The sequence below is a fragment of the Perissodus microlepis genome, chromosome 4 (assembly GCF_051167445.1).
Source record: "Perissodus microlepis isolate ML-2025 ecotype Zambia chromosome 4, ASM5116744v1, whole genome shotgun sequence".
Classification (NCBI taxonomy): domain Eukaryota; kingdom Metazoa; phylum Chordata; class Actinopteri; order Cichliformes; family Cichlidae; genus Perissodus; species Perissodus microlepis.
Window position 1 is genome coordinate 31353075 of NC_140464.1, and position 15775 is coordinate 31368849.

General features: G+C 44.3%; 2 protein-coding genes across 2 annotated transcripts; one reads left to right on the forward strand and one right to left on the reverse strand.

Moving 5' to 3' along the window:
- Positions 1-221: 221 nt before the first annotated feature.
- On the forward strand, positions 222-2873 carry LOC146389288 (uncharacterized). The gene is made up of 8 exons (XM_084924732.1): positions 222-233; positions 341-476; positions 675-707; positions 802-911; positions 1017-1593; positions 1733-1776; positions 1892-2538; positions 2654-2873. The coding sequence occupies exons 1-5, from the start codon at positions 222-224 to the stop codon at positions 1470-1472; spliced, it is 747 nt and encodes a 248-aa protein (XP_084780858.1). The 3' UTR covers positions 1473-1593; positions 1733-1776; positions 1892-2538; positions 2654-2873.
- A 1958-nt stretch (positions 2874-4831) lies between these two features.
- LOC146389289 (uncharacterized) lies at positions 4832-8508 on the reverse strand. Its single transcript, XM_084924823.1, has 10 exons — positions 8420-8508; positions 8206-8333; positions 8060-8111; positions 7120-7217; positions 6884-7020; positions 6735-6800; positions 6316-6362; positions 6002-6150; positions 5092-5239; positions 4832-5003 (listed from the first exon to the last, which is right to left on the reverse strand). Exons 1-10 carry the CDS (start codon positions 8500-8502, stop codon positions 4832-4834), a joined length of 1080 nt encoding a protein of 359 aa, XP_084780949.1. The 5' UTR covers positions 8503-8508.
- Positions 8509-15775: the final 7267 nt, after the last annotated feature.

Below are 15775 nucleotides of genomic sequence, written 5' to 3' on the forward strand. Positions count from 1 at the left end.
TAATAGATTTGCAATTTTCATTAGTTTTGATTTTGATTTAGTTTCGACTTCATATATTCAATTTTATGTCAGTCGTAATTTGTTTTTACCAATTGTTTGCTAGTTTAGTTTATGTTTTTGTAATGCTTGCAAGTTCATTTTTTTAACTCCAAAGAACAATATCGTGCTTTAATTATTTAACATTGTATGGTATTCCTATTTACTTCTCTTAATTAATATGCATGTTAACAGACGTATATAGTTATTACTTTATGATATTGTTGAGTGCCCGATTTAAAAAAAAAAAATGACAAAAGATAGATTTCTCACAAAATTAAAAGACTTTATTGCAATTTAAAAGTTAGATAGTCATGTAGGATCTGGCTCCTACAGTCAATCTATAACTACTTACCCTTTTAAAATTTTATTTGAAGGTGAGATTACCCAAAAAGGCTTTGATAACAACGTAAAAAAGCTCCTGACAGCAGAAAAATCAGGTAGGTTTTGATACTTTTGAACAACATGTAAAATAATCTCCTTTATTTAACATGATATGCTTAGCAGGTTATGATTGACTAACCACTTTATTAATAGATGCAATACATTTTGAAAGCAGATGACTGTGCAGTAGTCTGTGATTGTAGTAGAATTCTATAAACCACATGTTTCACATCACTGCCCTATTTATATTGCAGATGACACTTCAACACGTGGCAATGAATTTCTCAGTAAGAAAACCCCAATTATTTTGCTTTAAGATCACTTGTAATATAGAACTCGCTGTGGATCAGTTTGATTAACTTTCAGCTTCATCCGTTACAGGTGCAGCAGAGGCCTTTGGTAAAGCCAAGAAACTACTACAGCCTCAAGTAAAGAAAAGGCAGTTTCCATTGAATGATAAACGTTTGGACCATGGCAAATCATTACTGAAGGTTAGTTAAAAAGTGAAGCTACGTGTATGACTATCAGCAATTTAAAAAATAACTTTCTAAAAAGGCATATTTTTTCATAAATTTCCCTTTTTTCCTTGATGCTAGGTCAGACTGGCTCCCATGGAGTGGAAGCCAAGAACTCATAGAAAGTGTGGACGGTACCAGAAGTTAATAATGGATGAAGCTCCACCTCGAATCATTCTGCAAGGCCATGAAACCTATGATGATTTAATTACCATAGGCAAAGAACGCTTCTGGCCAGAGCGTACTGAGGGGAGTGAGTTCACTCTTTGCCATTCTGACGGGACCAGGTGGAGTAAGGAGGAGTTCCACAAAGAATACAGAACTGTTTCTGATATTACACATATGTGGAAAAGAACACTATACATCGGGCGAAGACAACTGGGTAATAAAGTGAGCAATATTACTATTAACTACTGTCTAGCACTCGAATTTGTATGGTATGAAATAATTTTACTTTTTGTACAGAGGTTGTGTGTTTGGATGATCAAAGTTCCATCTCAGGTGTGTGCCTGCCCAAACCAAATTGAATATTTTTGATGTTATGATTGAACATGGTACACTGACCATGTTGGGCATTCAGATATATTGCAATTAATGTGTTATTTTACAGATGAAGACCCTGTAACTAAAGTGGGTGGTGATGAAAGTTGCAGTTTAGGTGAATGCCTGGATGTCTAACTAAATCATTAAAATTGACTTCTTTTTTTGTTTGCATTACATTTCCAACCTTTACACACTTGTTTACTATGCTTGGTCATTGCACAGTTACAGTATATAATATGCATCTTATTCTGCAGATGAACTTCCTGAAACCCTCATAGGACAAAGTGTTGCAGAACAGGTAAAACCATGGCTTCATCTTGAACAGGCCAATTAATTTCTTATCATTGTCATAAATGTGGATATTTTCACAGTGCACCCTGCAAAAAGTATATCTTGGCTGAATGTGTTCATAGGATTTCCATCCAGAAACATCCAGCTCAGCTTTTGAAACAGAGAGAGTCAGAAAGAAAAACCAGTCCAAGCAAAGGAAGGAGGAAAATGTAGGGTCATCTCTAGGTCCAGGTGGAGCGGTGAGCCAAGACATGTTACCACATGCAGTTATTGAGGCAAAAGAAGCTATGGAGGGAGCTGAAGAGCTATCTGAAGGTGCTGGAAATAGTGGGCTTTTGATAGATTTTGCAGAGTCTTTAAACACAACTCCAAAATTGCCATCATGTAAGCATTCTTTCCCATTTAGGGCCAACATCATATCATCAGAAAAATTGTAAATAAAGGTTTTCATTCTTCACTATTTGGTACTCAAGTTCCTAGAGTAAACCTAGATATTACTGATCCAGCAGTTAGTAGAAGAATGATTAGCAGTAGCAATATGTTAATGTATGTTACTTTGTGTTTTTTATCCCCAAGTGTATCTTCCACGTGTTCCATATGTGGAAGAGGCTTTAATTACATACAGTGAGGACAATCTATTGGGAGAAGGGACATTTGGCAAGGTATATAGAGGTTCTTTTCATGGTACTCCAGCAGCTGTTAAAAGGATCATGTGTGGCCAACAAGGGATGGAGGACAGCGACATTCATCATGAGATAAACGTTTCACTGTAAGAACTTTGACACACTTTTTTTTGTTTCATTGTCAAAATCGATTGTTCCTCAAGCTGTAACATAACATGCCTCTATTTTGTTTTTTATTCGGAGATGTTTCTGTTTTATTAGGAGACTGTCTCACCCCAACATCGTCAGACTCATGGCAGTTGCCCGCACTGAGTCCTGCTTTTTGTTGGCAGCTGAATACATTCATGGCGCAACCCTGCAGCAAGTGCTTCACACAGACAGCTGCTTGGTGAAGGTACCAATACTCATAATTTTATGTTTAATACATTTAGGTAGATGTGAATAATGTTAATACCCTCATATTAAAAAAAAAAACTTTTTATTGCTGGCATTTGTTTAAATATGTACCTGAAACCATCTTTGTGTACAACATATAAAAAGACTGATGACTTTTTTTCTCTCGTGTTTTCAACCATTTAGAATGACCAAAATGATCTTTAATTGCCAAATGCCAGAAAAGTATTAGTAAAAGAATAATCTTAACTTTTTAACAATAAGCTTCCTTACTGTTTTGGTAGAATTGCTTTTTTTTTTTACCTGGATGAGTTAAAACATTTTGGGTTTCCTTCTACAATATTCTTACAATATTTTTCAGGAATTTTGGCCCAGTCCTCCAGACAGGACTGGTGTAACTGAGTCAGATTTGTTGGCCACCTTGCTCACACACACCATTCACCTCTGCTTTCAGTTTCGCAAGAGGACTGCAATCAGGGCTTTTTGATGGTCACTTCCAAACATTGACTTTGTTGGTCTTATCATTGTAATTTATTGAAATTGAAATTGCAATCAAATACTAATCCAATTTGAAGTAATACATTTCCAGTGGTAGACATGTTATAATGTCACACCTGGCTCCTTTTTATTAATAAATGGTAAATGGCCTGCATTTGTATAGTGCTTTTCTAGTCCCTGAGGACCCCAAAGCGCTTTACACTACATTCAGTCATTCACCCATAGCTTGAAGGGGATGATGCCGGTTTCATATCACTGGACTTATCCATGGCAGTAGAGTACATCCATGCACAGAGAATCATTCACCAGGATATAAAGCCAGCAAATGTCATGGTAAGCCATACTTTATTTTTATTTTTCTTTACTTTGTTTTTGAAGATCAAAATAAAAATAGTATATTATTTATTTAACTTTATTCTCTTCAGTCTATTAAACACAACAGTTTCTCATTTTTCAAATGTACTGGCATATTCATATAAAGGATTTTTTTAAAGTAAGAAGCCTTACATTGTTTCTTTAATAGTCCCCAAAATATATTGGTTGTTGCACACCTACAAAATTCCCAAACATGTTGTAATCAGTTTAGGCTTTACAAACTGAAAGTTTCTATTATTTTATTAGTCTGTACCACTTTCTTAAGTGGAATGGTGATAAAAAAAATGCACAGGACTATAAAACCGTGTTTGATCATTATGCAATGTATTAATTTTAATGTTGGGTATAATAAACAATCTCAGAATAAATCTGCAGTGATTGGGTGATCTGGGTGCTAAAAGCTTTGAGGTTTTTTGTTTTTTCAATTATGAGCTGTGGTCTTTGGAATGACAGTTTTGATAACATTTGTGAGATTTTAGACAACCTGATAAGTTGTCATATGTATACCTTATAGGTTCACCACCCATCTAAGAAGGCAGTCCTGACAGACTGGGGCATGGCAAACATAAGAGACACTGTGATGCTTCGTCAAGGGAGTAAGTTCACTGCCCAGGCTATCGGTCCAACTGGTGGCACATATCTTTACATGGCCCCTGAATGCATACTGATGTTTGAAGAGGCCTCGTTCCAGACAGACATGTGGTCCCTTGGAGCCACATAGCTGGAGATCCTGACGGGGTCCGCTCCGTGGATTGTTAAAAAACAAAGAGAACTGGCTACACTAATGGCCGCCAAAACCCCACCACATGCCCTATCACATCTCAGTGACAAACACAGTTTTCTTGGTGGTTTGGTGAGCTATGACCCAGACTCAAGGCCTTCCGCATCTGATGTTGTTAAGTTTCTCAAGTCAGGCCTTGATCTTACGAGGCGATATGGCTACAAGTGGTAATGTTGCTACAGTCTGCAGTTCAAAAGTCTTTCAATGTTAATTATGTTCTACATTAGGGTTAAAAAAAAGTTGTGGTAAATGAAATACTGAATCATTATGAAAGATGGCACCTTGTCAATTGTATTTCAACATTTTATTGTACATTTTGTTGGTCAGACAGTTTTCAAATTACCTGTTGATTGTAAACAAGGATAAATAAATGTTAACAATGTTGTATGGTTTTATTGGTCAGAAATGTTTACTGGTGCACCTTCCATCCTCTCTCTCTTCAGAAAGATGTATATGTCATTTGCCTCTGCAAACGTAGAAGGTGTAGGAACTGCATTTCTGTTCAGGGCAGTTGTGAGCTCTTGGACTAGCATGAGGTATGCAGCAAGGCAACCATCAGGTGTATCAGTATCAGTATCATCAAGCTTTATTTGTCGCAAGCAGGTTGCCCTGCAGCGAAAATAGGACCCCCCCCCCGACCTTAAATAGGGTGCAGGGAAACTGGCTGTTTTCTAAAATGTTCTGGCACATGTCTCTGAATTCCTGGTTTGCTACCAGTGAAGGCTCTTCCCTCTCACAGATTAGTTGCTTGGCATAGTCCAAAAGGTCTGGGTCAACTATGTGCAGCACATTGCCATATCCTGCGAATGAAAGAAAATATTGAAAAGGTGTTCAAAGGTTTTGAATAATCACAAAGCTGTTCTAGAACCTGTATAATAAGCAATCACCAGGGTTTACGGATGTTATTGCAGAAACTTAAAAAGATGGAAATATCACTCACAAACATTTAGATCACTTTTTAGTTAAAGGTGCCAATATGAAGCCATTTTTGTATTGACAGTAGAAATTCAGAAATCTCTTATTGTACTAGATGTAGGCTTTTTAGGAAGACACAAAAAAGAAAGCACATTATAACAGTTTTACGCTCATTACACTGGCTTTTTAGAAAATTCATTTTAAAATTTTAGTACTGACTTTCAAAGCTCCGAATCGTGAAGCTCCTGCCTACATTTCTGATCTCATAGAACCCCATGCTCCCTCTCCCAGCCTGAGATCATCTAATCAATGGCTGTTGGTAGTCCCAACAGAAGACCAGAGGCAACAGATCTTGCAGAGCGTTGGCTCCCAGGCCATGGAATGCTCTGCCTCCATCATTATGTTTCCTTGATTGTATTTATTCTTTTAAACATCAGCTTAAGGCTCATTTTCTTAGACTGGCTTTTAACTCAATTTGTGCTGTATGTTCAATTGTGCTGTTTTATGTTTATCTGTTTTATATTATTGTGAAGCCACTTTGTGGTTTTTATCCTGTGAAGAGTGCTATATCAATAAAGTAAAAGTAAACTAATGAAAGTAAAAAAAAAAAAAAAGAAAAACCCCCCACAGATTTTCAAATGACATACCAGGAGGTGGTGAGGTAAACAGAAGGTCGGGTTTCCCAAATGGACCTGGTGCATTGTGTTGCTTGCGGATGTCATGGGTGTTCCAAACTGTTTGCTCTGTTTTTAAATCTCTTTGAAGCAGTGGCAAGTGTGAGTACTGCAAGCAGTTGCTATGAAAAAGGAGAATTAAAAACTTAATATGTTCATCTGCTTCTTTGAGGTAGAATAAGGAAAAGCTAAATATTAATCAGTACTCAAAAAACAAAGGCATTCCTAGACCACATACTTTCATACTGCTGCTTGATCATTTCTCATGTCTAAAAATATTGACTTACATGTGCACAGGATTGTCCAGTTCAAGGATCCCAGACTCCATCATGGCCTAAGCATGTGGTTTTGAAAAAGACATAAGTTGTGAAAGGGAGCATTTCATCAGTGAAAAGGTACAGATGTACATAAACACAGATTCTGGCCTTGTGTTTTCAGATAAACTAATCCATCGTATGTTTAGCGAAATTAATGAGAATATAAAAGTTTGCTGCTTTTTTTCTTCTTTTGGTTATATGTTTTTTTTACATCTTAGTACAGATACAGAGACAATTCAAATCACTTCAACATGATTGATTGTTTGGCTTTGCCTAATACGAAAAATAAAATTAGATCATTAGATTGATCCCGCAGCAGAGAAATTCAATTCTACATTTTGATGGCTAGTCTTTGTTAATAGGTTTTACAGGTGAAACATTTGCTTTACCTCAAATGTTGTCAGCCATTTCTTAATCCATGTCCGCTTTAAAATACTGTTGAAACATTCAGCTCTCTAAACAACAGAAACATGACATTATCAGTTTTGTTGTCAGATTGTTACTTTAGAAATAGTCATTAACCAGCTTAAAGACATACCTGGTTGTGCACTAATGTTCCCATTCTGAAGCACCTCCATGCCTGATTCCCAAGATCTCGCATGTGAAATGCCATCTGCATTTGACCCACAACAAGGTTCTCCTTTCCTCTGTCCCCCCGAATCATTTGAGGACAGCCTAAAGACACAAACGGATGATAATTAGTGAATGATAACAAAATAATTTTATTACCAAAATGTAATTTTTTTAACCCCCCTTTTTTTGTATATTGCATACCACCCTGTTCTTGAACAGCCTCAAAGAAGTATCTAGCCACAAAGCTTTGCTTGCGGTTGGATGTGCCCACCTTTAGCCATAGAACCTTCCTGGAGAATCTGAAAAGACAAACAGAAATGTGGCCACTCGTGCATATGATTGAATCATGTTTTGGCACTATGTTTAGTTTTTGGCCTCTGTTACATTCCCCAAGAGTATGCTGGTTTTCCGTTGTATTCTGTCTAGGCTGTTTCTGGTTCCTCCGGCCATTTTGACTGCCATAGTTGTGCAGGCTTACATGCCTTTGGAATTGTATGTGTCTCTTGACTGTGTTCAGACTGACTCGAGGGGAGAGCTGCCTTTTGTTTTGTAATCCTTTGTATTCTCCTGTTTATGTGTTGGTTAGGTAGGTTATCGTAAATTGTATATTTTGTTTTCTTTAGAGTTCTTTGGAGTTTACTTTATATCAGCGATGTTTTGTTTGTTATGTTGGTCTTGGCTCTCCCTGAAATTAACTGCCAGTCTGAAATTGATCTTTAAGACTAGCAGGAAATAAACCTTTTAAAAACTGCCATCTTGAATCCTCCTTCACTATTCATACTTTATCTTGGTCCCCTAGACCAGGCTTGGCCAACTCCAGACCTCGAGGGCCAGTGTCCTGCATGTTTTAGATATCACCCTGGGTCTTCACACTTGAATAAAATGATTAGTTCATTACCAGGCCTCTGGAGAACTACAAAACATGTTGTGAGGGTAATTTAGCCATTTGAATCAGCTGTGGATCAAGGACACATCTAAAACCTGCAGGACACTGGCCCTCGAGGCCTGGAGTTGGCCATCCCTGCCCTAGACTACTCAGGGGAGATAACACCTCAGTTTGCCTCACATCCTTATCTTGAAGCAACTTTGTACTATCACTGAATATAATAAATTAAGTAGCAAATGCCATATTCAGAACTACCCATCAATCCCCAAATGTATCCACATTCCAAAGAACTTCAGTTTATCATTGCCTATATGAAACAACAAATAAAAATTACAAATTGTTTCGACAGAAGTACCATCAAAACATGACAGGAAGGTTAATTGAAAAGATCAAATAAATACCATCAATGTGCCAGGTGTCATTTGGACCACGGCTGATGTAATTCCGACGGGGAATTTTCTTCTTTCCAGGAGATCTCCTCTGAAGACCACTTGCATCCATATCCCTCATTATATTAGCAACATCGTCTCTACAGAAACAATAGATTTTACTCTGAGCTCAACAGTAAAACAAGAGAATACTTGATTATATTAACTACACACTATGGAAACCAACCTGTAACAAGGCCGCACTCCTCTGACATCCCTTACCCGCTTTACCATTGCCCTGATTCCTTGTTCAGGAGACCACTGTTTCATCTCACTCTAAAAAACAAACAAACAGACAATTGAATGTTTTTTTTTTTTTTAAATAACTGCAGAAAATAACATTTATTGTTTCTACAATAGCTCATAACACAGACTTCAGGAAAATATATATTTTTTGCATTGGTGTTTTAACGCTTACCTCCACAGCTTTGTGGATTTCAGTAAAAGGTCGTTGGGGGCATCTTCGCTTCAACCCTAGAAGTTTTAAAACTCGTCTCAGATGCCTCTCACTGTTAAAAGACAACACAGACTTACATTATATTAACCCTTGTGCGGCCTGGACCCAAAAAAAAAAAAAGGGGGGAGGGGGTGGGGTGGTCACGCAGACCCCGGCAGCGCGGACCCAGGTCTCGTCGCGAAACAGGGCTCCGGTTCGCGGTGGGGGCAGATGGGGGTCAGGCGGACCCCCGGCTATAGCGAGTCTCGTCACAGCGTCGGACAGAGGCACCTAATTGGCTGTAACCCTCCATCGATCGCGTAAGTTACGATGGCAAACCTTGGGGTCTGGAGGGACCCCAAAGCGCCACGGCAACAACTCTCAACTTCACATCATCATCATCATCATCGTCTCCTTCTCGAGAGTGTTCGTGTAAACCGGCCTCGGTGAGGACCTCGGACTCTCCGTTCCTCCTCGACCTACTTCCTCCTTCTCCCCCGTTCTCCTGCTCCCCGCAGGCAAGCGCTTAGCCGGATGGGCCCCAGGTTACGCGAAAACAGGCCTCCGTGAGGACCTCGGACTCTCCCTGCCTCAGCATCCTCCTTTCTCCTTCTCCTCGGTTCTCCTGCGCCTCGCTGTCGGACGCTTAGCTTTGCAGAGGGCAGTGTTCGCGTAAACCGGCCTCCATGCGGACCTTGGACTCCCCCTGCATCCTTGTCCTCCTACCTCCTTCTGCTCTGTTCTCCTGCTCCTCGAAGGCGAGCATTTAGCAGGATGGGCCCCGGGTTACCCGTAAACCGGCCTAAGCGGGGACCTCAAACTCTCCCTGCCTCCTAGTCCTCCTACCTCCTTCTGTTCCGTTCTCCTGCTCCTCGCAGGCAAGCGCTTAGCTGCTGGGCCCCGGGTTACGCGTAAACCGGCCTTTGCGAGGACTGGGGGTGCTCTCTACTCCGTGGGTACACTGTGACCCCTTAGTAATCACGATGGGGTATTTCGCAACCCCAATGCACATTCGTAAGTTATGATGGCAAACACTGGGGTCTGGAGGGACCCCGAACCGCTGGAGGAAACAACTCTCAACTTCACATCATCGTCTCCTTTTCGGCAGTGTTCGCATAAACGGGCCTCAGTGAGGACCTCTGACTCTCCCTGCCTCAGCGTCCTCCTTCCTCCTTCTGCTCCGTTCTCCTGCTCCTCACAGGCGAGCGCTTAGCCGGATGGGCCCCAGGTTACAAGAAAACAGGCCTCCGTGAGGACCTTGGACTCCCCCCTGTCGTCTAGTCCTCCTACCTCCTTCTGTTCCTTTCTCCTGCTCCTCGCAGGTGAGTGCTTAGCCTTATGGGCCTCGGGTTACACGTAAACCGGCCTTCGCGAGGACCGGGGATGCTCTCTACTCCACTATTACTATGGGGTCAAAGTGTACCCACGATGGGGTATTTCGCAACCCCAATGCACATTCGTAAGTTACGATGGCAAACACTGGGGTCTGGAGGGACCCCAAACCGCCAGAGGAAACAACTCTTAACTTCACATCATCATCATCATCATCATCATCATCGTCTCCTTCTTGGCAGTGTTCGCGTAAACCGAAGTGAGGACCTCGGACTCTCCCTGCCTCCTAGTCCTCCTTCCTCCTTCTGCTCCGTTCTCCTGCTCTTCGAAGGCGAGGACCTTGCCGGATGGGCCTCGGGTTACGCGCAAACCGGTCTAGGCAAGCACCTCGGACTATCTCTGCCTCCCTGTCCTCTTTCCTCCTGCTCCTCTGTTCACCTGCGCCTCGCTGTCTGACGCTTAGCTTTGCAGAGGGAAGTGTTCGCATAAACGGGCCTAAGTGAGGACCTCGGACTCTCCCTGCCTCCTAGTCCTCCTTCCTCCTTCTGCTCCGTTCTCCTGCTCCTCGCAGGTGAGTGCTTAGCCTTATGGGCCTCGGGTTACGCGTAAACCGGCCTTCGCGAGGACTGGGGATGCTCTCTACTCCACGATTACTATGGGGTTAAAGTGTACCCACGATGGGGTATTTCGCAACCCCAATGCACATTCGTTAGTTACGATGGCAAACACTGGGGTCTGGAGGGACCCCCAAGCACCACGGCAACAACTCTCAACTTCACATCATCATCATCATCATCGTCTCCTTCTCGAGAGTGTTCGCATAAACCAGCCTAAGTGAGGACCTCGGACTCTCCCTGAGTCCCCGTCCTCCTTCCTCCTTCTCCTTGGTTCTCCTGTGCCTCACCGTCGGACGCTTAGCTTTGCAGAGGGCAGTGTTCGCGTAAACTTGCCTCCATGAGGACCTCGGACGCCTCCTACATCCCCGTCCTCCTACCTCCTGCTCCTCGGTTCTCCTGCTCCTCGCAGGGGAGGGCTTAGCTGGAGGGGCCCCGGGTTACGCGTAAACCGGCCTAAGTGAAGACCTCGGACTCTCACAGCCTCCTAGTTCTCCTTGCTCCTTCTGCTCCATTCTCCTGCTCCTCGCAGGCGAGCGCTTAGCCGAATGGGCCCTGGGTTACGCGTAAACCGGCCTTCATGAGGACCGGGGGTGCTCTCTGCTCCGTGGGTACACTGTGACCCCTTTGTAATCGCGATGGGGTAATTTGCAACCCCAATGCACATTCGTAAGTTACGATGGCAAACACTGGGGTCTGGAGGGACCCCGAACTGCCGGAACAAACAACTCTCAACTTCACATCATCATCATCATCATCAATTTCTCCTTCTCGGCAGTGTTCGCGTAAACCGGCCTAAGTGAGGACTTCGGACTCTCCCTGCCTCCCCATCCTGCGACCTCCTTCTGCTCCGTTCTCCTGCTCCTTGCAGGTGAGCGCTTTGTCGGATGGGCCTTGGGTTACGCGTAAATGGGCCTATGTGAGGACCTCGGGCTCTCCGTTGCTCCACGTCTTCCTTGCTCCTTCTCCATCGTTCTCCTGCGCCTCGCTAGTGAAAGAGCAGCTGCTTGGCCTGCCTATTACGCGAACACCGCCCTCCAGTTGGACCTCAGGCTCTCCGTGCCTCCTCGTCCTCCTTGCTCCCTCTACATCCTTGTCACGCTCCTCGCTAGAGTACGCTTAGGTTTGCAGAGGGTGGGTTTCGCGAACACCCCCTTCAGTGAAGACCTTGGGATCTCCGTTGCTCCCCGTCTTCCTTGCTCCCTCTACATCGTTCTTAAGTGCCTCGCTAGTGAAAGAGCAGCTGCTTGGCCTGCCTATTACGCGAACACCGCCCTCCGTTTGGACTTCAGAAACTCCTTGCCTCCTCCTCATCCTTGCTCCCTCTACATCGTTCTCCTTGCTCCTCGCTAGCGTATGCTTAGGTCTCCGGAGGGCCAGTTTCGCAAACACCCCCGTCGGTGAGGACCTCGGGCTTTCTGTGCCTCTGTGTCCTCCTTGCTCTCTCTCCATCATCCTCAAGTGCCTCGCTAGTGAAAGCGCAGCTGTTTGGCCTGCCTAGTACGCGAACACCGCCCTCCATTTATGCTCCTCGCTAGAGTACGCTTATGTCTGCGGAGGGCCAGTTTCGCGAACACCCCCTTCGGTGAGGATCTCGGGCTCTCCATGCCTCCTCGTCCTCCTTGCTCCCTCTTCATCGCTCTCATGCTCCTCGCTAGTGAAAGAGAAGCTATTTGGCCTGCCTATTACGCGAACACCGCCCTCCAGTTGGATCTCGGGCTCTGCGTTGCTTCTCGTACTCCTTGCTCCCTCTACATCGTTCTCAAGTGCCTCGCTAGTGAAAGAGAAGCTGTTTGGCCTTCCTATTACGCGAACACCGCCCTCCAGTTGGACCTCGGGCTCTCCGTGCCTCCTTGTCCTCCTTGCTCCCTCTCCATCATTCTCAAGTGCCTCGCTAGTGAAAGAGCAGCCATTTGCCCTGCCCATTACGCGAACACCGCCCTCCGTTTATGCTCCTCGCTAGAGTACGCTTATGTCTGCGGAGGGCCAGTTTCGCGAACACCCCCTTCGGTGAGGATCTCGGGCTCTCCATGCCTCCTCGTCCTCCTTGCTCCCTCTTCATCGCTCTCATGCTCCTCGCTAGTGAAAGAGAAGCTATTTGGCCTGCCTATTACGCGAACACCGCCCTCCAGTTGGATCTCGGGCTCTGCGTTGCTTCTCGTACTCCTTGCTCCCTCTACATCGTTCTCAAGGGCCTCGCTAGTGAAAGAGAAGCTGTTTGGCCTTCCTATTACGCGAACACCGCCCTCCAGTTGGACCTCGGGCTCTCCGTGCCTCCTCGTCCTCCTTGCTCCCTCTCCATCATTCTCAAGTGCCTCGCTAGTGAAAGAGCAGCCATTTGCCCTGCCCATTACGCGAACACCGCCCTCCGTTTATGCTCCTCGCTAGCGTACGCTTAGGTCTGCAGAGGGCCGGTTTCCTGAACACCCCCTTCGGTGAGGACCTCGGGCTCTCCGTTGCTCCTCGTACTCCTTACTCCCTCTACGTTGTTCTCAAGCGCCTCGCTAGTGAAAGAGCAGCTGCTTGGCCTGACTATTACGTGAACACCGCCCTCTGTTTGGACTTCAGACACTCCTTGCCTCCTCCTCATCCATGCTCCCCCTACATCGTTCTCAAGAGCCTCGCTAGCGTACCCTTATGTCTGCGGAGGGCGGGTTACCTGAACACAGCCTTCCGTTTAGACCTCAGACCCTCAGTGTCTCCTCATCCTCCTTTCCCTTTTTTAAAACATTTTCCTCGCTCTCACGCGCCTCGCTGGCGAGCCCTTAGCTTTGGGGAGGGTGGGTTTCGCGAACCCAGTACCTCCTACACACACACACACACACACACACACACACACACGCGCACACACACACACACATACAGGAGGCAGTGAGGAGTAGAAGGAGGTTGTTGCTACGCCTGCGTCACGAAACCAGGGCTCATTGTGTGTGCGCCCGAGCAGCTACGGGGGAAACACATGGGACAACCGACCAGTTTGGGGCCATGGTTTATTCAACGTGTATTTTCAGTGTGGTTTAACTCGCTAATCTGATCTGAAATACTTTCCTTGAATGTGCCTTAATTTCACCTCTTTTTTCTTTCTTCTTTTCGTAGCTTACTGAAAATGTTGGCGACCAAAGGCCGGATCCAGGGATGTGTGCTGCTTGTGCTACTGGCGTTATGTGGGCAAACTGCTCGCTGTCAACATCGATACAAAGGTAAAGTGCAATCCCAGGGTTGTGTGCTGCTTGTGGTACTCGCTTTATGTGGACAAACTGCTTGCTGTCAACATCAATACAAAGATAACAAAAGAATAGCCTAGTGTAACGTAGTGTTTTATGTTTTTTTTTTTCTAGAATGATTCAAATGTTACCATCATTTCCCCAACCCCGCAGGCTCTGCGACCCGTGAAGAACTGAGACTCCTTCTGGTCGGTAAAACAGGATCGGGAAAGAATGCATCCGGAAACACCATCCTGGGGGATGCGAACGCTTTCAAAGAAGACGTTTCGCCTGAGTCTGTCATCGACGGCTGTCTCAGAAAAGAGGCAGAGGGCGAAGACGGAAGAAATATCGCTGTGATCGACACTCTGGGCTGTGAAGTAGTCAGACTCGAACGTCAAGGAAGGTGGTAGGGAAGCAGACTCTGCAGACATTTTAGGTTTCCAAGGTGAGCAATTTATTTACAGTGAACTTACTTTAATGTAACTTAACAAAACTTCCTCCCCAAATAAACTCTATTACCAAAACATGGATCTGGTGACACAGCTCACCTCTCCTCTCTCCTGCAACTGGTAGAGACTGGCTTTAAATAGGGCCATCAATTTTCCTCCAATTGCCCAGCCAGTACCATTCACTCAACTGAGGGATCTAAAACTCTACACAGATTATCTAAAAACACAAAACCTCTACACACTTCTAATATGCACATTTACACAACTAAATGGCAGTATTAACAAAAGGAAAAACATTCAACAAATCCCTTTAAACCTTAACACAAACAAAAGGAAGCATCTCTATGGACAAAGAAACCCCTCCACTTGGTTTGACCTGATGATGTCATCATCAGGACTTTAAAATGAGGAAATGCCAGGCGGGCGTTTCCCCACACCTGACCCTTATGAAGACTGAAAAGACAAACAAAGTAAGTATGAACAAATGACTTAATCTGTAACATAATAAAATATAAAGAAACATAACTTAGTATTTGTCTTAATTTGCAGAATGTTTGATTTGCCGGCAACAAAACGCTTCCACAAACAAACCCGGGATAGTGAGTGAAGCAATGTTACTTGACAAATAGCAAATCATAGCAAATACATAGAAACGGAATAATGTGTAAAATGTGCAAAAAAAAAAAGGTAAACACATATTGGACAAATGGAGAGAATTACAACTGCTCCTCCACTTTGTCACACTCCCCCCCCCTTAAGGCACTCACTCCTCCATGGAACGGGACAGAAAATCGGCCACCACATTCTCAGTTTTTTGACTGTTCCCACTCTCCGTCCTACCCACTATTACTGGGGCTAATTGTTTGGGACTTGCATAGTTCTTTAGTGGCCGACGGGCTGCAAGAAAAGCGTCAGCCAGCTCTGCTGCTTGCTTAGACGTGGTTGGGTTATGCTCCTTTATCCACGTGCGCAGTTCAGGATTGAGAACTCTCAGGAACTGCTCTAAAACAATGACATCACCAATTTCATCTTTGGACTTTTCTCTTGGAACTATCCACTTATCATACAGTTCTTTCAAGCGTGTCCTTAACTCTTTAGGTGTCTCGCCATCGCCCAACGTAGTGGAGCGAAATCGGAGTCTGTAAGTCTCTGCACATATTTCAAACTTTTCAAGAACAGCTTTCTTCACCTTTACATAGTCCATAATTTCATCAATGTCCATGGCTACAAAAGCAGCTTGTGCCTTACCAGTGAGAAGTGGAGCAAGATGTAATGCCCAATCCTCGAGTGGCCACTGGCACCCGCTTGCGATCCTCTCAAAAGTTGTTAGGTAATGCTCAATGTCTTCGTCCTCGTTATAACGGTGTGTTCACACCGAACGCGATAGAGGCGACCAGAGCGTCAGGTTTACATGTAAAGTCAATGGAAAGGCGCGATGACCCGCGATTGCGGCTCCCGCGAAAATTTGGAAGCAGATTTGCGTTGCCAAAACGCACGTCAGTCTAG